The sequence below is a fragment of the Aulostomus chinensis genome, chromosome 12 (genome assembly GCF_037954235.1).
Source record: "Aulostomus chinensis isolate RoL2024-O1b breed Wild chromosome 12, RoL_Achi_v1.0, whole genome shotgun sequence".
NCBI lineage: Eukaryota > Metazoa > Chordata > Actinopteri > Syngnathiformes > Aulostomidae > Aulostomus > Aulostomus chinensis.
The window spans coordinates 10,836,649-10,860,290 of record NC_141331.1 but is presented as its reverse complement, the minus strand read 5'-3'; the positions used below and the strand labels follow the sequence as shown (position 1 = coordinate 10,860,290).

At 44.5% G+C, this 23,642-nt stretch overlaps 1 protein-coding gene across 2 annotated transcripts in view; it reads right to left on the bottom strand.

Moving 5' to 3' along the window:
* Window positions 1-465: 465 nt before the first annotated feature.
* The window catches only part of lrp2a (low density lipoprotein receptor-related protein 2a), a 48,884-nt gene continuing 25,707 nt past the window's right edge, over window positions 466-23,642 (bottom strand). Inside the window, exons 40-81 of one of the 2 annotated variants that reach the window (XM_086220071.1) lie at window positions 22,487-23,413; window positions 22,228-22,393; window positions 21,996-22,154; window positions 21,617-21,906; window positions 21,335-21,535; window positions 21,144-21,170; window positions 21,002-21,037; window positions 20,676-20,918; window positions 20,473-20,598; window positions 19,592-19,711; window positions 18,857-18,988; window positions 18,067-18,268; window positions 17,688-17,983; window positions 15,550-16,216; window positions 14,587-14,757; window positions 14,290-14,513; window positions 13,986-14,163; window positions 13,303-13,499; window positions 12,947-13,192; window positions 12,697-12,825; window positions 9,636-9,755; window positions 8,941-9,057; window positions 8,510-8,626; window positions 8,137-8,274; window positions 7,937-8,059; window positions 7,680-7,808; window positions 6,542-6,673; window positions 6,315-6,446; window positions 6,060-6,203; window positions 5,808-5,973; window positions 5,597-5,725; window positions 5,281-5,504; window positions 5,012-5,191; window positions 4,364-4,483; window positions 4,032-4,122; window positions 3,857-3,924; window positions 2,910-3,027; window positions 2,685-2,805; window positions 2,260-2,370; window positions 1,832-1,942; window positions 1,670-1,741; window positions 466-1,589 (exon numbers count right to left, since the gene is read on the bottom strand). In XM_086220071.1, coding sequence (XP_086076197.1) covers window positions 1,416-1,589; window positions 1,670-1,741; window positions 1,832-1,942; window positions 2,260-2,370; window positions 2,685-2,805; window positions 2,910-3,027; window positions 3,857-3,924; window positions 4,032-4,122; window positions 4,364-4,483; window positions 5,012-5,191; window positions 5,281-5,504; window positions 5,597-5,725; window positions 5,808-5,973; window positions 6,060-6,203; window positions 6,315-6,446; window positions 6,542-6,673; window positions 7,680-7,808; window positions 7,937-8,059; window positions 8,137-8,274; window positions 8,510-8,626; window positions 8,941-9,057; window positions 9,636-9,755; window positions 12,697-12,825; window positions 12,947-13,192; window positions 13,303-13,499; window positions 13,986-14,163; window positions 14,290-14,513; window positions 14,587-14,757; window positions 15,550-16,216; window positions 17,688-17,983; window positions 18,067-18,268; window positions 18,857-18,988; window positions 19,592-19,711; window positions 20,473-20,598; window positions 20,676-20,918; window positions 21,002-21,037; window positions 21,144-21,170; window positions 21,335-21,535; window positions 21,617-21,906; window positions 21,996-22,154; window positions 22,228-22,393; window positions 22,487-23,413 — 7,574 coding nt within the window. In that variant the 3' untranslated portion in view covers window positions 466-1,415. The remainder of the gene's footprint in view (window positions 1,590-1,669; window positions 1,742-1,831; window positions 1,943-2,259; window positions 2,371-2,684; window positions 2,806-2,909; window positions 3,028-3,856; window positions 3,925-4,031; window positions 4,123-4,363; window positions 4,484-5,011; window positions 5,192-5,280; window positions 5,505-5,596; window positions 5,726-5,807; window positions 5,974-6,059; window positions 6,204-6,314; window positions 6,447-6,541; window positions 6,674-7,679; window positions 7,809-7,936; window positions 8,060-8,136; window positions 8,275-8,509; window positions 8,627-8,940; window positions 9,058-9,635; window positions 9,756-12,696; window positions 12,826-12,946; window positions 13,193-13,302; window positions 13,500-13,985; window positions 14,164-14,289; window positions 14,514-14,586; window positions 14,758-15,549; window positions 16,217-17,687; window positions 17,984-18,066; window positions 18,269-18,856; window positions 18,989-19,591; window positions 19,712-20,472; window positions 20,599-20,675; window positions 20,919-21,001; window positions 21,038-21,143; window positions 21,171-21,334; window positions 21,536-21,616; window positions 21,907-21,995; window positions 22,155-22,227; window positions 22,394-22,486; window positions 23,414-23,642) is intronic. The other variant, XM_086220072.1, reaches the window with a different exon arrangement.

Below are 23,642 nucleotides of genomic sequence, written 5' to 3'. Positions count from 1 at the left end.
ACCCTCACCATTGGTCATGAGCCTTGGGTAATGACCGAAAGAACGAGATCGCGAATACAAGCGGCCGAAATGAGTTTCCTCCGCAGGGTGGCTGCTCCCCCTTAGAGATGGGGTGAGAAGCTCAGTCATTTGGGAGGGGCTCAGAGTAGAGCTGCTGCTCCTCCATGTTGAAAGGAGTCAGTTGAGGTGGTTTGTGCATCTCGTGAGGATGCCTCCTGGACGCCTCCCTCGGGAGGTGTTCCAGGTATACCCAACTGGGAGGAGGCCTCAGGGCCAACCCAGGACACACTGGAGGGATTATATCTCTCGGCTGGCCTGGGAACGCCTCAGAATTCCCCCGGAGGAGCTGGTGGACGTGGCTGGGGAGAGGGCGGTCTGGGCTTCCTTGCTGAGGCTGCTGGCCCCGCGACCTGGACCGACTGGATAAGCGGAAGACGAGGACGGGAGTAAACTGTCAAGACTGTGTCACAAAATAGAAAATTTATTCATTCATGTCTCAGCAGCAGCAATTTAAACCATAAGGGCATGTTCTGAGTGATCAGAGAAACATTATGATGCAAAATAAATCATCCTGACAGTAAGAAATTTGTTCATCGTGTTTAAAAAATAACTGTCCGATCTGCACCCTCAGGTCACGTGCAGCTCTTTTAAGAGAATCATCTCGATAAATTAATTTCCATGCAACAGACGTGCGCACGTTCAAGTATTGTTCCAAACAACTGTGGCCATTAGTTCACTTCTAAAAAAACAAAACAAAACAAAAAAACAAAAACATGATCATGTTGATTTGAAGTCAGGGATCACAAAAATATACGATAAAAAAAAAAACCAAACACATGCTCGGTGCGCATGTTTTAGCTCATGCATCTGTCTATACTGGAGTACATCTTTTTTTTCTAATAAATTCCAATTTTTTTTTTTTTGTTTCAGCCCTGAAGGTAATGAGGTATATAAACATGAAATATGAAGCAAATACATCTTCAATTTTGTTCTGTGGCAAAAACAAACACACAATTATTTCCTCTCCCTCCAAGACATAAGTACTGTACATTCAGAATGCAGCTCGCCTTTTATACGGGTTATTGTGTTATTTGTGTTTCAAATAGTCGGAACATATCTCTGGCAAAAAAAAAAAAAAAATCTTACTGTTCAAATTTACAAATATACAACATATTTATCAACATTCCTATCAGCAGCGTCAGTGCAAAGATATACATATGGTACATCAGAAAAATGAAAAACAATAATTGGCGTAAGAAATATCAGAAGGCATAGTCATCAAAGACCTTTTTTTCTTTTCTCCATTCTATAGAAATGTATATCTCTTAATCTAAAACAATTTCCTACACAGGCTGCATAAAAAAATAAATTCTGTGCAAAGTGTGTTTCTTTTTATTTCATCTGTGAGGGAGGGGTTATACGTCGCTGTCCTCTTTAACGAGGTTGGCCGTGTCTTTGAAACTGTCCTCGGTGGGTGAGAAGGTGCTGGGACGATCCCTCTTCAGAGGTTTGGTGGGCGGGACAAACGACGAGGGCTCCGGGGCAGCGGTGCTGTCGCCGCTGCTTCTCACAGGCTTCTCATCCTTCATCTGTAAAATAATTGAGAAGGAAAACAGGTCCAACGTGTGTTTGCTATGAGAAATGAAAGCTTAGCACACTGCTAACTCACCTCTGAATAGGAAGGGTTTTCAAATGTGGTGCTTGGCTTTAATTTCCGTTTGAATAAGCTCCATTTTGACTCCTACGATCAGAGCACAGACGGTTGATGCTGCGTCACGCTGGACGGATTTCATAGATTTACGAGGACATACAGTAAAACAAAGTGACCCACCTCCACGGGTTCAGCCCTGACTGAAGTTGTGTTCACGACACCCTGATCTGCATGATACATCGGGTTCACAAAGTTGTTCTGCAGCTGCTCACCACTCACATTCACAGTGACCTGTTCAAACATGCAGATGTCAAGTTGAGTTGAGAATTTAGCGTATCGATCAGCCTCGTCCCCTCTTGATGTCTTTGGACTGTGGGAAGAAGCCGGAGTACCAGAGAGAACCCACACAGGAACAGGGGGAACATGCAGACTCACACAGAAAGATCCCGTGTCAGAGCCGGGACTTGAACCCGGAACCTTCTTGCTGTGAGCACCACAGTGCCACCATTTTAAAAAAAGGTTTGTTGCAAAATTCCTTAAAAGAATTCTGTAATATTCTAAGGTCATTATTATCAAAGTTGTGTGTGTGCATGTGTGTGTGTTTGTACCTGCGAGGCATGTATGACAGCTGGATCACCGAGCACTCCAGGAGAAGCGGCGTATAACGGGTTCTCAAATGTGACTGGCTGCCTCCCAGCTTCCATGGCGAAGTTATCATCCTATGATGATATATGGATGAGATTGTGTTATTTCTTTTTCTTTCACATTGATTCACCCATATGTTCCTAAATGTTTCAACCCCAGGATGTTACTTTTGGCTAAAATAGGCTTTTAAAAGTATAATTTCTAAGTTTTACGTGTTCTCTCAAATTCCATTTTTGGAACCTCTGGATTACTGACACTCAGCAAGTTCTTGTTTTATTTGTCAAAAGCAGCTGTGGGAGTGGAAGCGTTTTCATAAATGCTTCATATGACACTTAATAAATAGGTCCAAAAATGCTGACTTGGAAAACCATGAACCTCCAGAACTCACCATCTGCATGGCGGTGTCAATGAACGACACTCCAGTGTGTGAAGGTCCCAGATCCACATTATCACCCGAGTGAAACGTCACCCCGTTCCCCGTGTCACTGGACTTCACCAGACTGCTGAGGCTGGACAAAACACTCCCATTAGAACCCTGATCTAGCTGTTTACTGGGAGTGCACACGGAGTGATCTGAAGTGAGTACAATAAGGAACAATGAGGGACGGGGTACCTGGGGAGTTTGGGCATGGTGGGGATGAAGGATCCTGTTCGTTTGTAGTTGAGGAAGACTCCAACTGCAAGAGCCCCAGTGATCAAGATGATGATGACGGCCAGTAGGACGGCCACGGCTGAAGACAAAGAGGAAATCTGTGGATACTTCTATTTTCGGTATTGATCATCCACACTCATTAGGGCTGCAGTGATACACTAATCTGGCGATACAATACGATATTCAGCTCCCGATACAATTTGATACACTTACATTCTTTTCTGAAAGATTTTTAAGTGATTTTGGTGACATCTTGTGAGTGTTCCATTGACTTGGACTGAATGAATTCAACTGAAAGCATCAATTACACAACATATGGCTCTGACTGTTTTTTTAAAACGATTATCCATGAATAGACGTAAATTAGCGGTTATTTAAACGTCTACGATTAGGCGTCTATAAATAGATGTATATTAGAGATATTGGTCACTGTCGAGTTTGTCTTTTGCCTCGATGAGCGAAAGATAAAAGACGGTAGTTGTTCTCCAGAGAGCTCATGATCAATATCTAACTGGCAGGTCCATTAGAGTTCATGATTTCTCCATGACCCATTAGTCTGCTGACCCTTCAGGTAAAGTTAAAAAGTGATCACTGGTAATATCACTTGGCTATCTATTAAGCACAGAGTGTGATTTTTGACCTGTCAGTATTTGCTGAGTTAGACTGATTACTAACTCTGTTTTTGACCTTAGTAACCTGACAGTTGAGAAACAAGAACGTCATCATTTTTGGCCTGGATCTGCTTCAGTAAAACCAAAACATCACTACTATAGTGCAGTTAGTGAATGAGGGATCTCGTGAATTAATTTGTGATCTCCTGGCCCCCTGATAAAATAAGAGATATTCTATATTTGTGCAAAACCTATAATTATGAGATAGAATAAATGAATAGAGGACAATGACATCACCTGTTCCTGCTGGAGCGCCCCTCGACTTCCCCACCTCACAGTAGCTACCCACGTAACCATACGGACATCTACTCAAAAAACAAAACAAAACATGAGGAAAATGTGATTAAAGTTGGAGGAGTAAAATAAAACATCAGGCATTATCAATCAATCATTGCCCTGCGAAGAAACTCACTTGCACTTGGGCAGACCCCCTTCATCAGTGTAGCAGGTTCCACCATTCATGCATCTACATGCAAGTGGCATGGGAACAGGTGCCTCAATGGCTGCGGGGCGGGGCAGAAGCCAGGCACACACATTATCACCAACAACAAAACATTGAGACAGCATAGTATGGAAAAAAAAAACATGTGCACGCACACGCACGCACGCATGCACACACACGCACACGCACACACACACACGCGCGCGCGCGCGCGGAAGCAGCCAGCCACACGAATGGATGCCTGAGTGCAAACCGAAATGTGACACAACACAGGCAGCAAACACAGTCAGGCTGTTGAATACCTGCGTCACATCTGTTGGAGTCGAAATCCATTGGGGAGGAGCCTTGAGGGCAGGCACAGGTGTAGCCACCAGGTCGGAGGAGGCACAGGTGACTGCACACGTTCTTACAAGGGTTGGACACTAGAGAGGAAACAGCATTTACAGTCAAATGCTGCATGACGCAAATATACTGTACTGAGAACTGATATTCTTAGGGCTGGCGTGGAGTTTTGGAACTGAGCATAACAAGTTCCTGCTTAGAGGGACATTTTACATTATTTGAGAAATGCATCGTGTACTCAATCATGAAATAATATAAACAGCAAAATAAAAAAGAATTGTGTTTTATACCTCCCATCTATTTTAATATCTGATTGTGATTTAGTGTCCCCGGGTCACATGACCTTAACATTGTGCCTTTTTTGACCGGGATTCTCTTGAAATAGATTTTTTTTTAAATTCCAATGGACTTTGCAGCAAATAAGAGTTAAATATAAAAGAAACTTACCGTTTAATATAAATGACACTTGCTAACTAACACGGCTAATGACTAAAATGTTTACATGTATTCTCACCAACAACGGTTTTATTTTAATCATCTGTATTGTAGTCAAGAGAGAGAAAGTGTCGATCGATCATTACATCAACATAACACTGGCGTGTTCTGACCTGACTTGTTCTGTTGGTGCTCCTGGTAAATGCGGACCTGAGTCAGCCAGGGGTTGATGGTCAGAACTTTGACTTTGTTTCCTTTCCCAAACTTATTAGTCTTCCAAACTTCACCTTTCTCTTTCGTTGTCCAGTACACATGTCCTTCAAAGATGTCCAGGCTGTAAGGATTTCCGATGTCTGAAAGAAAGACGACACTAAAACCATCAACACTCCCATCTTTAATCGGTCTCACGACAGCGAACATCTCTGCGCAGCAGCGCTCCGACCTCCTGATATGATGATCTTTCTGTCCGTGCCGTCTGGTTTCATGGACTCAATGATGTTTTCTTTGGAGTCACACCAGTAGATCCTGTTTCCGTTCAGATAGTCCAGAGCCAGACCAGTAGGCCAGCCCAGGTCCTCCTCATTTACCAGCACCTCTCTGTGCTGACCGTCCATCCACGCTGACTCAATTTTGGGTTTCTTGCCCCAATCTGTCCAGTATATCATTCTGCCAATAATAACAGAAACACGCTAATGACTATGCTGTACTTTCAAGGATGCAACAACACATTTTTCACCTGAAGCTGAAGATTTTCATACCCAAGTGATGGATTGACAACAACTGCAGCGGGCTGGTCGAGGTCAGTGTGGATCAACCACTTCCTGTAACGCCCATCAAGTTTGGCCACTTCAATTCGATTGGTGCCTGAATCTGTCCAATAAATGTGCCTGCCAATAGCAAAACATATCTTCTGATCAAGTATGTCACATTTAGAGCAACTCCAACACACATCTAGTCTCGGCGTATTACCCGCCAACCCAGTCCACAGCGATGCCATCAGGACTAGCGATGTATTTCAGGTTGAGATCCACGTCAGTCACAGGGTTGTTGCCGTGATCGTCGAAAGTGGTCATATATGCTCGTTTGATGGAACCAAACTGTGATCCTCGACCCAGAACTGTCCAGTACACGATACCTACACAACGAGAAAGATTGTAGGCGATGCAGGCATCTTGTTGCTTTCGTATTCACCAAACAACATTTCAGGTTCTGCAGTCTTACTGAGGCCTTCTTTCTCTGGATCCCACAGGTAGTCTAAGGCTCGGATGTGCTCCGCGTTGTCCACGTAGTCCGAATACTGCTCAGACGACAGGTTGAAACGACGGATACGGACGTTATCTGGCAGAAGCAGCACTGGTGGGTTTCCTTTGTAGAGAAAGAGGCTGGTGAATGATATTTCCATGCAACTTTGTGCAACATTTTCATGAAAAGATCAACAGGTCCATACAAGTAACTGGCGGCAGAGTTCTCTCTTACCTTGAGCAGCACATTCCGTCCCATGCGGCTCGCCAAAAGAGACAAATCCTTCAGCACAGAAACACTCGTAGCTGCCCTTTGTGTTCTTGCAGTCCTGGGGACAAATCCCATACATCTCACACTCGTTCACATCTGTTTCCAAAAGCAGAAATAAGAAAGCATGGATTAAAAAATTGAGATATATTTCTGAATAACTACAAAGACTGAAAAATACATGCATCGGTCACCTTCACAGGTGTGTTTTTCTGTGACTCTGGGCTTGAAGCCGGGCCTGCAGGAGCAGAGGAAGCCTCCCTCTGTCAGGTCAGTACAGTTGTGTTCACAGATATTGTCAAAGCAGGAGTGTCCACTGTGCTGGTCTAATAGGGGCACACGAAAAATATAGTCAAGAACAATCAATCTGAGGTCAAACTAAACGACAAAAATGATTCATCGTGATCCTCATGGTGGTCCTGAGTTAATCTACTGGAGGATAAGTGCATTTCTTTTACCACAGATAGCCTCACTAGACTAATTCATACAGAATGTTACCTTTTCCCTGATATAAAATATCCATCCATCCATTTTCTATACTTCTTATCCATTAAGGGTCATGGGGGGGTGGAGCCTATCCCAGCTGACATTGGGCGAGAGGTGGGGTTCACCCTGGATGGGTCGCCAGTCCATCACAGGGCCATCAGGAGCAATTAGGAGTTCAGTATCTTGCTCAAGGATACTAAGACATGGTCACCGGGGGAAGTGAGGGTCGAACCAGCAACCCTTCAGTTGCTGGACGGCACCTCTACCTCTGAGCCATGCTGTCCCCTGATATAAAATAATATCTCTTAAATAGACATCTTTTTTGATTATTATTGGTGGAAAGATAAGTATCATCACAAGGAAGGAGGAAGGAGGGGATTCATTTTATAAATTGATGTGGATCAAATCACAGATCCTGAATTCTGTAGACTATTCTAGGCCACCGGCGGGACATAGCTAACTAGCTAGCTTAGCAGTATTTTGGTAATAGGGGTCTTTCACTTCAATGTTAATGCCATTCAGTTGGTCGGATGCTGGATGTCAATCATTCCGGCGTATGACCTGGATCTGACTGTGACTTTCTGTCAAATAAGTTTCTGGTTGATTTCCTTGAATATTGTGATGGGATGTTTCTATGAATAAAGATCCATAATCCCCCATATTCTGTGGTCTTGGTTTATCGTGAAGGAAGCATGCGATGATGTAAACAAGTTTGTCATCACATATTTTGCAGTCATCAAGTATGCCCTTTTGCTAAAATTTTTTCCACCAAGTGTCCAATAATGTGATATTTTTCATGTTTAATTGATTGTGAAAGTGTAAAATATTGCATATCGTGTTACTCACGGCAGCCGAGCTCATCCGATTGGTCTCCGCAGTCGTCAAAGTCATCGCAGGCGTACTCCACAGGGATGCATTGTCTGTTACTGCATTTGTACTCGTCGTCTGAGCAGGGTCCGTGTGTGGGGCTTTGGCCTGAAAGAAGAGAAACAGCAACACAACTTAATGAAGACGAATTGTTCAAAAAAACCTATTAGCCTAGTTCAAAAGTTGGACTGTTCACAATTGTTAAGAGTTTGTACTGCATTCTCTGTCCCCCTTACAGTTTTCCTGTCTTTCATCAGAGCCATCGCCACAGTCGTCCACAGAGTTACACAGCTCGTGGCTGTAGATGCAGCGGTTGTTGTCACAGCGGAAACGGAACGGAGCCTCACACTGGATGTTTACTGTAGACGAACAGACTGATCACACCTCAAACCCTCAAACGCCAGAGTGAGTTGATGTGGTGATCATTGTTTCTTACGGCAGAGGTGGAGCTCCTCGTCTGAGTTGTCTCCACAGTCATTGTCTCCGTCACACTTCCAGTGAGGCTGGACACACACATGGTTCTTGCACTCAAACAAGAAGGGGGGGCAGTAGGTACCATTCGGGTAGCGGGTGGCTGAAAGTCAGAGCCAGTTTGGTGAATAACTAAACTCCCAACCCCCCCAAATCTCATTAAACCAAAGCTTCATTAAAATCATTGCTTGTTTATACATCTAGTTTATTATTTACTTCTCTTTTGTGTGCTTCCCGACTGTTTGCCAATGTCTCACAGTTAAATGATTAAAAACATGTTTTTATTATGGAAGGGATAAGTAGAGCAAACAGAGAAACTGTTAAATACAAAAACTCACGACATGTGGTCTCATCTGTGTAGTCCAGACAGTCGGCGTTGCCATCGCATTTGAAACGTTCAGCAACACAATGTCCACTACCACACTGGAAGTAACCAGGATGGCACGTCCGTAACTCTGCAACACAGACGCACAATGTTGTATTAGTTTGTTTAACACTCACGGTCTTTATAACTACTGTCAAAAATCCTTTTACCGTTCCAACAAATCTAAAAAAAAAAGACTTGCAGTATACTCTTCTCTATCTGTACAGAGTGAAAGAAATCCTTCAGTTGTAGCAGGCTGAATAAACTCTTGAATAAATGTCGATTGGTGGTCCCGTCTGTCTGCTGTCCTTAAAAAGCCTGACGTTTTATTGCGTTTTTGTGTCGCAGCCCTCAGTTACTCACAAACAGCTGAACCCGGTGCCAAAACAAAGAGCCTCCACTTACCACAGTCTCTTTCATCTGAGTTGTCCTCACAGTCGTTGTCATGGTCACAGACCCAACGGTCGGGAATGCAGCGCAGATTATCACAACGAAACTCACTCTCCGTGCACGCGCGTGGAGCTGAGGGAAAACAGAGTGGAGTTAAACACACTCAGAGCTTTATTTTGTTAATTTATCAGAAGTGAAGTCTCTGCTTCTTAGACACATTTCTCAAACCTGAAGATTTCAGGGGCCTCTGACTCTCTTTATTCATTATTATGACACTTCACACCCAAAAACCTGACCAACCCATGAAACCTCCAAACGCTCCTCCACGCTCCTCATTGAGTTCATCAGAGACAAACTCTTGCTGTGATTTAACCCTCCTGAGAGGCTACATTATCCCTATTAACTGGCATTTTCTCAGACGTGTTTAAATTCTCTAGGGCAAGAGGTGACAGACTCCCTCACTCCCTCTTTCTGGCACACCGACTGAGGACAGCCTGTTTCTCCAGCAGCTGATAAGGCTGCCTCGCTCGGCACTCCGCTGTCATCAGAAGTGTTGAGCTGCTTTGACACTGCTGCTGCCTGACAAAATCTTCCACACCTGTTTTATTTTGGCAATTCAAAGAAAGCTCTTCACACACTTAAAATGATAGCAAAACAAGCTAGAATGAACTGGAACCAAACCTTAGCCTGTGATGAGGAGGAGGACTCACCGCAGTTGTGTTCGTCAGAGTTGTCACTGCAGTCGTTGTCGCCGTCACACCTCCATCTCAGAGGGATGCAGCGGTGGTTGTCACATCGAAAGTCTCCATTGGGGTCACAGGTCACTTCATCTGCGAGATGATAAGATTAATGATCATCAGTCACTGTTTTCAAACTATTAATCAGGTTTATTTATATGAATACAAAACATCTCATGGTGTGGAAATGTGCGGTGACTGGTTTTACTACCTCCAACAGCTCCTTTAAGTTGAAGCATGTGAAATGATCGGCCTCAGTTTTATTTTTTTAGAAGTTACGTGAGCAAAGACGCTGCGCTCTTGGACTAGACAAAGAATAAACTGAATTTTCTGGAATGATGGAAAAAGACAGACGCGGATTTTGTTCATATTTTTAAAATATTTGCAGATACTATGTTTTAGTCCTAGTAACATAAACACACACTAACCCATCCATCTATCCATCCATCCTTTTTCTATGCCGCTTATCTATTAAGGGCCATGGGGGGGCTGGAGCCTATCCCAGCTGACATTTGGTGAGAGGTTGGGTTCACCCTGGATGGGTCACCAGTTCGTCGCAGGGCCATCAGGAGCAATAATCTCGCGATACAATACGATATTCAGCTCACAATATAATTTGATACACTTACATCCTTTTCTGAAAGAATTTAAAGGGACAAAGTGATTTTGGTGACATCTTGTGAGTGTTCCATTGAGTTGGATTGAATGAACTGAACTGAAAGCATCAATTACACAACATATGGCTCTGACTGGCAGCTTGCAAATGCTGGACAAAATGAATCAAAGATGTGGTGAGAAAATCAGTTTCATTTATAGAAACTGAGTGCAAATTGTAGCTTTCAAAAAGTAAAGTGAACAATGGAGAGTTAAAGTGCAGCAAGTGGGCTTCTTTGCCAGCTTTTTTAGCTTGATACTTAACATATGAGGTAGCCACTAGCCAGTCAAGCCACCAGGTTAACTAAATATAAACCATGGCATGGCAGCCAATCATTCAATTCGCGGGTGACGATAGCACAGAGGGGCTCCATCGCGTTCACCATGCGCCTAAAGCCGGTGTTTTCCACCACCGAATAAGGTCTCAAATCCTGACAGATAAAGTAGGCAATGGACTCCACAATTTACTGCGACCTCGGTGAAGAAGATGGGAACTTTTGGCAACCACCGCCGTCACTGTCCAGCGTGGTTTGTTTCGGGTCGTGCCGCAGCTTCTTTGGCTCGGTCTCAGTTAGCATTTCCTTGTCCAGGTGATGGCGTTTTAGGTGGGCTCGCAGGTTGGTGGTATTTCCAGAGTACTTAACGTTTGTGTGACATAGTTTGCAAACCGCCATACTTTTGTCTAAATCGTCGCTTTCCTTTTTGTTTTTGAACCCAAAATGCTCCCACACATCTGCGTTTAAGCATGCAGGCGCTGGATGTATACTCGCCGCCAATGTTCTCTCTAAACTGCGCATCGCTCACACATTCTCAGCGCACACGAAAATCTACGCTGCGCATCGACCCGGTGAGTGACAGGTGTCCAGCCAATGATACGATAAGGTTCACTTAGGCTACGCAGCCAATCATAGCATTGACATGCTTGTGTAGGTGCCCTGGCCATACGCGCCGTGGCATCGTGCAGGTTAGCTTGCTCACAACAGTGCGGCAGAGATAAGAGACAGTGACGGGAGCTCAGCGGTTGAGTTGTAAACCCCGAAAATATTAAAAGTAAACTAATAGAAGTTGCGGCTGATTTGATTCTTTTAATAAGCCATGTACCTTGCTATGCTCCCAGGTGTTGAACAGGTGTGTGGCCACAGCGTGCACAACTGATGTTACTCACATTGATCCTCAGTGTGCTCAGGGAGCTTGTGTGTATGCCCAGACACATGAGAAATTAGAGGAAACAATGCTCGCTGCCATTCTGCTGAATCTCTCAGCTCTAATTGGATGAGAGAGGCGTCGGCGTCTGGGTAACTAGAAATGCTCTACAGCGACACTAGCGGCAGGCAGACCTAATTGCATAAAAATAACTGATAACAGCATGAAGGCGCGGCTGAAGGATGAGGGGTTTGTAAAATGTTGCCTTCTCTTTTACAATAACTAAAGATGAATAAAATTTAGTGTATATGGTACGTCACAGTGCCATAACTTGTGTGTATATTTGATGTATTTCTTGCTCACGCAGATGAGTGAAGCTCTTCCAGCTGATGAATTTGTCAATAAAAAGATAATATAGCTGGATTAATGTCTCTTACATTTCTAAGATTTCAAGTCACGATGAACCAAGTCAGTTTGAAATGAAAGGAGTCTTGTTTTTAATTAAACTGCAATATTCCTGGAGGGAGTTCGAGCAGTAAGCATAAGACAGATGGATGACCTCTGTCAATGCCAGTGTGTGTGTGTGTGTGTGTAGAGGATAAGGCTGCAGAAGATGAGAGGGGAGAGAAGTGGAGGAGAGCTGCTCTGAGCCATCTCTACCACACGGTGCTGGGTGTCAAAGATAGCGCCGTGTTAGCTAGTCCTGCCCTCCTAGCCCTCCACCTGGCCCATCTGCTACATTCTTACAGGAAGATTAGCACGGATCTCCCCTCCTGCTCGGGCATGGCACTAATGGAGCGAGGGCCTCCGATAAGAGACGAGAGAACCACGGTGAGTGTGTTTAGATCGTAGCAGAGTACAAAGCAGCATGTGTGAACCCTGCCCCCACGCACGGACAGAGCAACAACACACCCACACACACATACGTAGACCCATACATTCGAACAGCTCATAAATTAGCGGTGCTCTGCGGGAGAGGCAAATGTCGTGGGAGGATGAGTGGTAAAACCCTCTCCATCAGCACTACCTCACTGTGAAAGATTCAGCTAGAGGTTGAAGTGTTGGCTCATTACGCTTCTCTCACTCCTTGAATTTCATGCTGTCAAATTTTCCAATTCTCAGAAGTCAATCATCAGTGAATCGCTGTGATGTTTAGCCTAACTTTAAAATCTGGATTATACACATTTAAGTAAGCAGAGGTCCGGTTCTGTTTGGAGGATGTTTGTGGCAGACTCACCGCAGCCCTGCTCGTCGCTGTTGTCCCTGCAGTCATTGTGGCCGTTGCACACAGTCCATAGGGCCACACATCGGTAGTTGGTCTTGCAGACAAACTCTGTGTGGTTGTCACATCGATACGCTGGCCCCACTTTGGAGAATAAACAGTGTATGTACAAGTAAATCTCATCAAACTGAAAGTACCATGAGAATGCATCTAAATGTGTCATTGTGCAATCAAAGAAAGAATTCTATAACTGTGTTTCACTCACTGCACTCCTCTAACGGTTCATCAGAGTTGTCACCACAGTCATCGTCAACGTCACATTTCCAGCTCTGGGGGATGCAGCGTCCATTGCGGCATTTGAACTGTCCTGGGCGGCAGGTCCTGGTGGAACAGTGGGCGGGGTCTTCATCCGACTGATCACTGCAGTCGCTCTCACCATCGCACTGCCACGACTCAGGGATGCACTGCTTGTTTGCACACTGCCACTGGTGTGTGTCACACTGGTGTGTAGCTGAAAGGTGGGGGCATGCTAGGTTAACACCTTTTTGAGGTAATACAAAGTGTGACAAGATAAAAGAAGCAGTAAACACTAAATAATAAAAGTCAGTAAACCCAACTAACCACAAAGCACCGGGTCCTCATCTGAGCCATCGTGGCAGTCCTGCTTGCTGTTGCACAGGAGGTACGGATTGGTGCAGTTTCCATCTGTGCACTGAAACTGTCCGACCCTGCAGTGGCGAGCGGGGCAGGTGGAGGGCTCATCTGAACCGTCTCTGCAGTCTCTCTGACCATCACACTTCCACCAGATGGGAATACAACTGCAGAGGCAGAAGTAAAACGTTCAGGCCTTTTATCCCCTGAGGTTTACTTTATGAAGAATAGCGGCCCAGTCCAAATCTTCAACTCCTACCAATTACAAATCCTACTTCTCTCTGAACCACTGCAAAAATAGTGGTCAGACAAGTTGAATCCAGCACGTGGGTAATTTAAAATCCTTTTAAATGAAAGCAATTTCGTACATTCTTTAAATATTTAATATTTCGGTCCCATAATTTAAAATACTCCTTTATGAATTGTGGTATGTTTTAATTCTGCTGACAGACAACAAATGCAGCTGGAAAGATAAACTCCTTGGAGGAGGTATACAAACGTAAACAGGTTTTAACCTCTGCAAAAAAATGGTGTGAAAATTACAGGATCACGTAAACAGGTGGCACTGATTGTTCCATAAAAACAGTAAAACAGAACATGATGTGTGATTGTTCCACTGACAATCATGTAGATGTTTCAAGAGTGTGACAAACCGTTCATTGTTAGCGCATCTGTACTGGGTGCTGGTGCACATTGGAAGACATCTGCTCACACCTCCTATCTGGACCGTCAGGAAGTGGTCAGGACACTCACAGGTGTGTTCCCGCCCCCCGTTACGGATGAGGCACAGGTGAGAGCAGCCCCCATTGTTCACCGTGCAGGGATTGTTTACTGCCAGAGGAGGAAACACAGAGGGTCAAACCATCTCTATTTACCACAGATGAGTAAATACAGGTCAGGGATTGTTCTGTAGTCAACGCCTGTATTTAAATCAAGGCAACTAACACTTCAACTCACCGGTAGGCTGTCTGTAAGGGTGGCACACATGGATGTCAAATGGTCTGTGTGTGGTGTTGACCAGGACCTGACGTCCAGAACCATCATATTTGTTTCCTTTTTCCACCGTGCGTGTGTTCCAGTCGGTCCAGTACACCGTCTCCTCAAACACAGTCAGGGCGAAAGGGTGAGGCAGGACTCCGTCGTACACCGTGTGTCTGTGTCGGCCATCTAAGTCTGAGTACCTGAGAGAAAAAGTTACAAGTCTCAGTGCATTTGCTGGAAGCTTGATGAGAACAACCACATCCTGAAACTTACTCGATGTAGTTCAGATGTGCGTCAGACCAGTAGAGTTTGTCGTTTGTGTAGTCGATCGTTATCCCGTTTGGCCACTCGATCTTGGTGGTAATGATGGCAGTTTTATTGGTTCCATCCATCCCAACCCGGCCGATGAAGGCTCTTTCTCCCCAGTCTGTCCAGTATACAAAGCTAACAAGGGATCCAAAAATAACTTTGGTTAATACGATACTGACGAGATACCGCAAAAGGAATGATTCCAAGAATTAGAGATTGTATTAGAAGAAATTAAGAATCAAATTAATAAAGTACCTTTTTATTTCATGGATCTAAATGTTTAAATTACCTGTGACAATCTACTTACTAATTAAATGTAAGACTTGATGCATTTCATTCTTATTCAGTAAAATATAGGGAGCTATCAATGAAAATGGATCTCTGCAGGACGGTTTACAATTCAGGGTCATCAATTTTCTAGTGTCTATTCTGCTTGTTTTCCCTTATTACTAAAATACACATTATCTCAGGAATGCTCATTTCTTTTGTTTGTTTGTTTTTTCCTCTTGTTAATGCTGATCCTATTTTATATTGTTTGTTTTTGATATTTATTCCAACTTTTGTCCCTGGATAACAAAAATATTCTCGAGGGATGCTATTAAACAATAAAAACAGATACAAATAAAAACCTGCCTGCTACTACTTGAGATCGGCTCTTATTTGTCAACAATGAACAGGCATTGGCAAATATTGGCCATAACAAATATTTACAGTCGCTGATATATTGGTGCATCCCTAGATGGAATTTTTAGAAATAACTTCAAATATATACAATAATGCAGTCTAGTCTAAAACAATATTGGGAATTTTTATTTGCATTGCAGTTTGCTGCAACAAAACCTCTTCTAGAATATATAAAGGTATAGATATACTGCACTATAACCAGGACAAACACCGCGAGGCTCTCGCTGTTGCCCCCCCACTCACCCATATTTAGGATGCAACACGATGGCTCTGGGGTTCTCAAAGCAGAAGGTGTTATTGGCATCCACACAGTGATCAGCCAGTTTCCTCACAAAACGACCGTCCAGTTCTGACACTTTAAGGCAATCCAGGAAACTGTCCACCCAGTAGAGCTTCCTCGCGACCCAGTCGACGGCCAGGCCCTCGCCGAGCAGAACGCCATTAACCACCACCTCTCTATTACTGCCGCTGAAGGACATCCTCTCAATCACTCTGTGGCGCACATCAATCCAATACAAATGCTTGTCAACGCGGTCAAAGTCCATGGCCACCACGCTGGTCAGGCCCTGCAGGATCAGAGAGTAGGCCCCCCCATCTGTCGACAGGTTCCTGAGGTAATAGCGGTTGCTGAAGATGAGGTAAGGCGAGATGTTGCTGTTCTGGCGGCAGCTGCGCCCGTCCGGCTCTCGGAGGAATCCTGGTGCACACTTACAAACGTAGGAGCCCACAGTGTTCTCACACACCTGGCTGCACACGCTCGGCGTCTCTGTACACTCGTTGATATCATCGCAAGATTTTCTGTCGGACATGAGGCGGTAGCCAGGGTGACAGGTGCAGATGAAGCTAGTGGGTGTGTCGGTGCAATTGTGATCACAATGGTGGATGGACGGGTCCGTGCATTCATCAATACCTTCATGTAGAGAAGAAGAACAGCAGGGGCCTTTAACTTTTTCCTGTCACAATCTGTTTTTAGATAAAAATCACCCAAAAAAGCTGAACATGAGAGGATGCTGATGCTCAGTGCAGGGACTGGAGTGTGAGAGAAGTGTGAAGGAGTCCCAGCACTTTATCCTCCTCTCCATTTTTTTCCTTCTCTGCCAAGGAGTTCATATTTCACACCCATCTGCCTGTGTGTCTGTTTGAATGTCTGTTACCAGATATCTGCAAAATTCCCTGCACTGATTTACACAAAACCCAGTGGAGGATTTGAATATGGACCAAGGAAGAACACATTACATTTTAGAGCAAATCTGAATTACAGGGATTATATTTGGCTTTTGTTTTCTATGTGAGATAGGGCATGAGTGTTCAGGATGCATGAGTGAAAGAAGACAGGGATTTTTGTCTTTCACACAAATTAACTTTCAGACAAAAAGCCTGTCAAGTATCAAATAACCTCCATCTGCTCCATAGACTTCAATGTTAGGTTAGATCAGGATGCAGGAGAGATTCTTTTAAACTCCCTGGACTCCCTCTAGGCTGTTTATGCATATCTATAATTTCTTTTACTTTGTTGTTTGATTCTGCTGTCTCTCATGATATAAAGATTAAGGATATAACAGTTGTGGTCTTTGAGTGATAAGCCAGAGTTCAAGCCTCTCAGCCGAACCATTGCCTCCTTCAGTGGAAGCTAAGCAGTTAGCATCACCAGTGCAACTACTAACAGCAGCTGAACCCTCCCGGGTTACTCAGTTCAGCTGATTCGATCGCTTCTCTGAAAACTGTGGGTGTTTAGAGACATTAACGTCAATTTAACTTCTATTTGAACCCATGTTATAGTTTGAATAAATTGTTTTGTCATGCATTATTGTGAGTAAATGAGCTGGAAGCAATGATACCACCAGTCTACCTGGAATATGAGCACAGTATGCTGCGGCTGCCAGGGCACATTGGGACATAGATATATCGATCAAACAGTGTTGACTTTCATAAAAATATTCACAGATGATATTATTTGATAAAATACTGTAAATGTTAAGATGAAATCTGTTTTCTTGATCTATACTCTAGTTCGTAACTGTATTAACACAGATCAAAATCATATTACACTAATTTGATTCTACATTGTATCTAAAGACAACATTAAATCATTTAAGTTAACTTTTAAATTTAAAATTCCCCCATTTGGGATTGTACAAAAGAGTCCAATAATTTGATTTCCATCCAAAATATTAGCCGAACATTTGTTGATGACAACTTGTAGCTGCACCTCTCTGTGTTTCACCTCACTGTTGCCAGCATTTCCCTGACATCACCTCTAGAGGGAGCATGCATCAGCTGGAAAAGCAACTGAACTCAAACACTTAAAGCCCATTAAACAAGTATCAGTCATGACACAAATTCTTAAAAAGAAAAATAATGAAAACATCCATCAAACTTACCGCATCCTTTCTCATCACTGTTGTCAGAGCAGTCGTCGTTCCGGTTACACACCTGGCTCAGCCGGATACAGTGTCCATTGTCACATCTAAATTGTCCAGGAGGGCAGGTGGGTGGTGGCGCGTGGCACATGTGCTCCAGCTCGTCAGACTCGTCACCACAGTCGTTGTCCCCGTCACAGACAAAGTCATGTGACACGCAGCGGCCGTTCTGGCAGGTGAACTGATGCTGCTGACACGGCTGATAGGTGCAGCCCTGTTCGTCACTGCTGTCGCCACAGTCATTCCGTCGATCACACCTCATTTAACACAACAGGACACAACACACTCAGTGACATCAGCGCAGACGATGTTGTTTGTGATTTGGTGCGTTCATTCTTACCTGTAGGAGCTACGTATACAGAGGCCGTTGCTGCAGGTGAATTCATTGACGCCGCAAGATCTACGCGTGCAGTTCTGATGCTCATCTAATGCATCCACACAGTCTGCATCTCCGTCGCACACCCAGTCACGAGGTAAACATTTCCTCTGAGGTGGCTGGTTGTTGACACAGGTGAATTCTGCATTTGAACATGTGCGATTGGCTGGATAAAAACAAAATCAAGCAGACAAGAAGTTAAACAATGATGGTGATGACCCGGTGTCAGCTAGAATTTCAAGCTCTCCAAACATTCCAAACATTCAGCCATGACTTCAAATTCTTTATCCATCTAATGTGAATGATCCACATTGTTTGAAGTAAGTCTCCTACAGGGGGTTCAGGCAGTGCTGAAGTCTTTGGCTTCAGGCATCTTATTGTTGGAGCACACATTGAGTGTGAGTCTTGATCCACCCTGAGCCAGGACGCCAGAGAAAGGAGACATGCACAAAGTAACGAGTGATGCAGGAGAAATCAGGAATGTCAGCTCCTTGGACTGGAGATCTTCTACTGGAGACTAAGATGCTGGCCATTGACTGTCTCCCTACATAACACTCCCTAGTGGTTTGCTTCCTAATCCATCAGCTTCCAGAATAATGAGAGCTTGAGTGAAGCAGGAAGGGGGCACAGAGAAGAGGTGTGGGACAGAAGGATCAGGGACAGGAGGAGATGAAGAACTGGGAAGATGGAGAGAGGGATGGAATAATACAACCTGGACCATGACAGGAGGGAAACAGGAGAGGTTAAAACATACCGCAGTTGTGTCTTTGGTCTTCGTCACTCATGTCACCACAGTCATTGTCCCCATCACAGATCCACGATGAGGCGATGCACCTGCCGTCATCGCAGCGGAACTGATCTGGGTTGCAGGTTCTGACCAGTGTAACTGCGCACAAATCATTTCATAACATTAAATAACACAGGCAGGCACTTCGAGCATGAATAATGTCCATCAACTAATTAATATTGAATTTACATCTTAAGCTGTTAAATCTTAAATCTAATTCTGTTTTTTTTTTTTGTTTTGGTAATTGCCAATTATCTCAGGTACCTCCCCCCACTGCTTTCTAACTAATAAGCAAGGCACAATACAACACAGCCAAAGCTTTCAAAATAGTCATGGTAACTCCACATTCCCATGCATGGTGAGCTATCTAAACAAAAGCCAAAGTGAGGCTCTGTAACCCCTGGTGGACAAAAGGGGAGGGGGAGGTGCTGTTTGTCAGAGGACACTGAGGGGCGGCACCACAGCGGAATGCAACACACAATAGGAGGTCTGGCTGACCACATCGTCAACAAAGAAATACACCACTGACTCGTACTCTCCGATACATCACTCACAGGACGGTCTCACACCAACACCACACTGATGCAGACGGGTGGACAGACACAAACGCACAACAACCGAGCAGCTAATAATAGGGGGAGTCTCCCACAAACAAAGCCCGCGGACCAGTTTTTAGGGGTGAAAGAGTTGTGAGACACTCACTGCAGGAGGGGGGTTCATCAGAACCATTGGCACAGTCGGCACCGCCATCGCAGTACCAGTGGGAAGGGATGCAGCGACCGCTAGAGCAACGGAACTCACTCTCAGAACATGTGGAGGTCGCTATGTAGAAAACACAGAAAGGCATGACATCACTTGGAGGCTGTGAGATTTAACTTGCTGATGAGGAGGCGAGAGAAACGCTAATCTATTCTTGACTAATGACCTTTGGTAGATTAAAAGAGCATTTTGCCTGGATTAAGAGGACTTGCTCATTTGCAACATAAAACATATTCAAAACACACAGACTACTGGGGTTGTCTACTGCTTTTTTTGGTTTGAATTACACACGCAGAACAGTATTTTGGTGGGAGAGGCTTTATCAACATCCTTCTCTTCTTGATGCTTGGGATGTGTTTGTAATTTTGTGCATGTAGCATGTTAAAGATCAACATGAAATAACACTGATTTTAGACACAGTTTACCTCCAGTAATATTTTTACTCCCTCTACCAAGGAGAGGGTGTTTTGGCCACGTTTGTCAGCAGGATTATTGAAAAACTGCAAGGCATGTTTACAGGTGTGTAGCATGGGTCAAGGTAGACCCTATCTGTTATTAAAATGTCAAAACAACAGGTTTAGCAGAGGTCATATTGGTATGCAATCTCTGATTACTCTCTAATTGATGGCAGATTTTTTAAATTACCCAGCAGTCTAACAGGTGAGCCCGCCAACACAATTCAGGGACCCTGAAAATGACAGCCACCTTTCCTGCTACAAGATACTAAATCAGACTTTGACTAAATGAAATAAATAATAGGATATGTATAACGATAAAGAACAGAGGGAACTGAAAGAGATCCTAAGAACTGATGCTGAACTCACCGCAGTGTGTGGGGCTCTCATCACTCATATCTCCACAGTCATCATCTCCATCACACAGGTATGAACGTGGGATGCAAATGTTGGTTGACTGACATTTTGTGTGTTCTGGCTGGCAGGTTCTCTCAGCTAAAATCAACAGAACAACAACAGTATGATAAGAAGTCCAGTGATTATTAACATCCGTTTAATCACTGCATACTCACGGCAGTTCTGCTCATCTGAGGTGCCGTTGTCGTAGCAGTTGTTGATTCCATTGCAAACATAATCTTTGGCAATGCAGCGCCCGTTGTTGCAGGCGAACTCTGTGTTGGGGTCACAAGGTCTAAACAGACAGCCCGCCTCATCACTATTGTCTCCACAGTCATCATAGTGGTCACAGCGGTAGTGGTAGGGCACACAGCGCCCGTTACCACAAGTGAACACTGTTGGCTCACAAGTGTGGAATGCTGGCAATCAGAATGAAGGACATGTCAGAGTTCAAGCTGGGTGAAGGGGGGCTCCTGAACACATGCAGGGAAGCTCGTGTTACCTGACAAGGCTATAAATGATGACAGGAACTGTGGGACTGCATGCAAAGATATAAAAGCACATCGATTTCATGTGTTAGTGCTGATTTGTGTTATTAGGAGCTTGTTAATAGAAATCTAACAATGAAGCACAAGCATACACACCAACAAAGTTGAAATCAGCCTTGTGTCCTGAGAAGGAATGTTGTTACATTGAAAGATGTTAGTATTGTAATTAAAGAGATAAAGGATCACGGTCAGACAATCAGCAGTGAGATTTTATTTGAATTCAATTGAAGGAAATGGAAATAAGGAATAAGATGAAGTCAAGCTCCTTGTATTAAAGGACACCCTACCACAGACTCTCTCCAGCTCATCACTGCCATCTCCACAGTCATTATCGTTATCGCATTTCCATTGGGCTCGGATACAGCGGCCGTTCATACAGGTGAACTGTCCCGGCTTACAACGAGTCCCATTATCGGGAATGCAATGTTTGTTGTCTGCCAGGTACCACTGACCCTCTGAAGGACACTGACACTCAGCTCCATTGGGTCCTAATGAGGTAACATTGCAACATTCAGATCAGTTTCGCACTGAAGGAATTAAGACTGAAAAGCAAAATGATAATAACGAACCTGGTGTGCAAATGTGGCTGCAGCCTCCATTAAACTGCTGGCAAGGACTGTCACATTGCTGCTGCTTCCTGCTGGCCAAAACATGAATATCCATTGGACGTGATGGAAGGTTTTGGATCATAACCCTTTGGTCAGAACCGTCGTGTTTGTTTGCCCGGTAGATGCTGCGTGTGTTCCAGTCGGTCCAATAAATGAACTGCCCAAACATGGTCATGGCGAAGGGGTAGATAGCTGTGCTGACGATGACTTCCCGATTAGCCCCCGTCAGAGAGGATCGCTCAATCTTCTGTCTAATGGCAGAGGAAGATAATGCTAATAGCAGCAGCGTCTGGACTGTGAGATGGTTATGATAAAATGCATTTAGAATTTTCAGTCTTACAAACTGGCATCGGCCCAGTACAGTCTCTCCTCCTCATAGTCCAGGGTGAGTCCGTTAGGCCACACCAGACTGCTGTTAATGATCTCTATCCTGAAGTGGCCACCAATGGTAGCACGTTCAATCTTTGCATGTGTTCCCCAGTCCGTCCAGTACATGTATCTGTTAAACAAGCAAGAATTAATTTTTACATGTGCAAAGTTATATTTTGTGACCAGAGTGCGTGCTGTCTTACCCCCTGCAGGGATCCAGCATTATGGCCCTCGGCCTGGACACATGAACAACGATAGTCCTCTGAGATCCATCCACAGACATCGAGCTGATGCTCTGGTTCGCATAGTCACTGTAGTAGATTCTTTTATTAATCCAGTCATAGGCAATGCCATCAGGAGCCCCTAGATCTGTCACAAAACAGCCACAACCACATCAGTCAATTATCAGTGGTATCAATGAATAGATTAAAAGGTAAAAGCACAAAATATGGCATGACTTACCAGAGGCCACCTCGACTGGAACAGAGGTGGGAGAGGACAGGCTGATGTAGCTGATCTTACTTGCTCCGGCGCCTGAACTTTGAGTGAAGTAAACCCTTCTGTCCGCAAAGTCAAAATCCAGTGCCACAGAGGTACGGGGCACATTGACCACAGGGAAGGGCAGCGCATGGTCGTCGGGATCCAGACGCAAGCTCCTTACTGTGCTCTCAGTGGTGTAGATGAGATAATCATCTCTTGACACCACACAGCTCTCATTATCTGCAGCAAGATTCCCAAAAGCACAGCTGCATTTCTTATTTTGGCTGCCTGAACCAGGAAGGGCAAAGCAGAAGTGGGCGCAGCCTCCATTGGCCTCAAGACAGGGGTTGTGGTTAAGGTCTTGGGCAGAGGTTGGCTGGGTATGCTGGTCAAAGATGGTAATGTCCCTCAGCAAGTTGACGTTGTCTCTAATGACAGCAGGTTGCTCTGTGCTGCCGGGTTCCTTGCTTGCTTGGAACACCTTCCTCAGGTTCCTGTCTACCCAAATGATACTATTCTCAAACACAGTGATCCCATAAGGAGTTGGGTAGCGGCTGCCGTACCTGACTATCTCGGTATCCCCCCCTTGAGAGTTAACCCGGGCAATCATGTCCAGGGAGTCATCTACCCAGTAGACATATCCAGTTTGCCAGTCCAGAGCCAGACCTCGTGGAGTGATAATACCTGATGACACTAATACTGTGCGGTTGGTTCCGTCCAAGAGTGCTCGTTCAATTTTGGGGTGCTGACCATAGTCAGCCCAGAACAAGTATCTATTTCTGGGGTCTACTACAATGTGGCGTGGCATGTCTACCTGGGTCTTCAACAGTACCCTGCGGAATGTCATGTTCAGCCGGAGCACTTCCACATACGTCTCTGTCAGAAAGGCGTTGGTGAAATAAAGGTTCCCTGTGGACAGAATTCAACAAGATCAGGGTTGCTATTTTCAAGCTAACAGTATGGTTGATTTGTGTCCTCTGTTTTAATGTTGCACTTCTATGAACGAGTCACAATCAAACTTCCTTTCTGTTGTTCAGGAAAACAAATCTTTTAGTCTTAACTTTAATTTTTACTTGACCAAGCTCTCTGCTTTCTGTAGACTGTATTAAAAATCAGGTTCAGACTAGTCAGGCTCTGT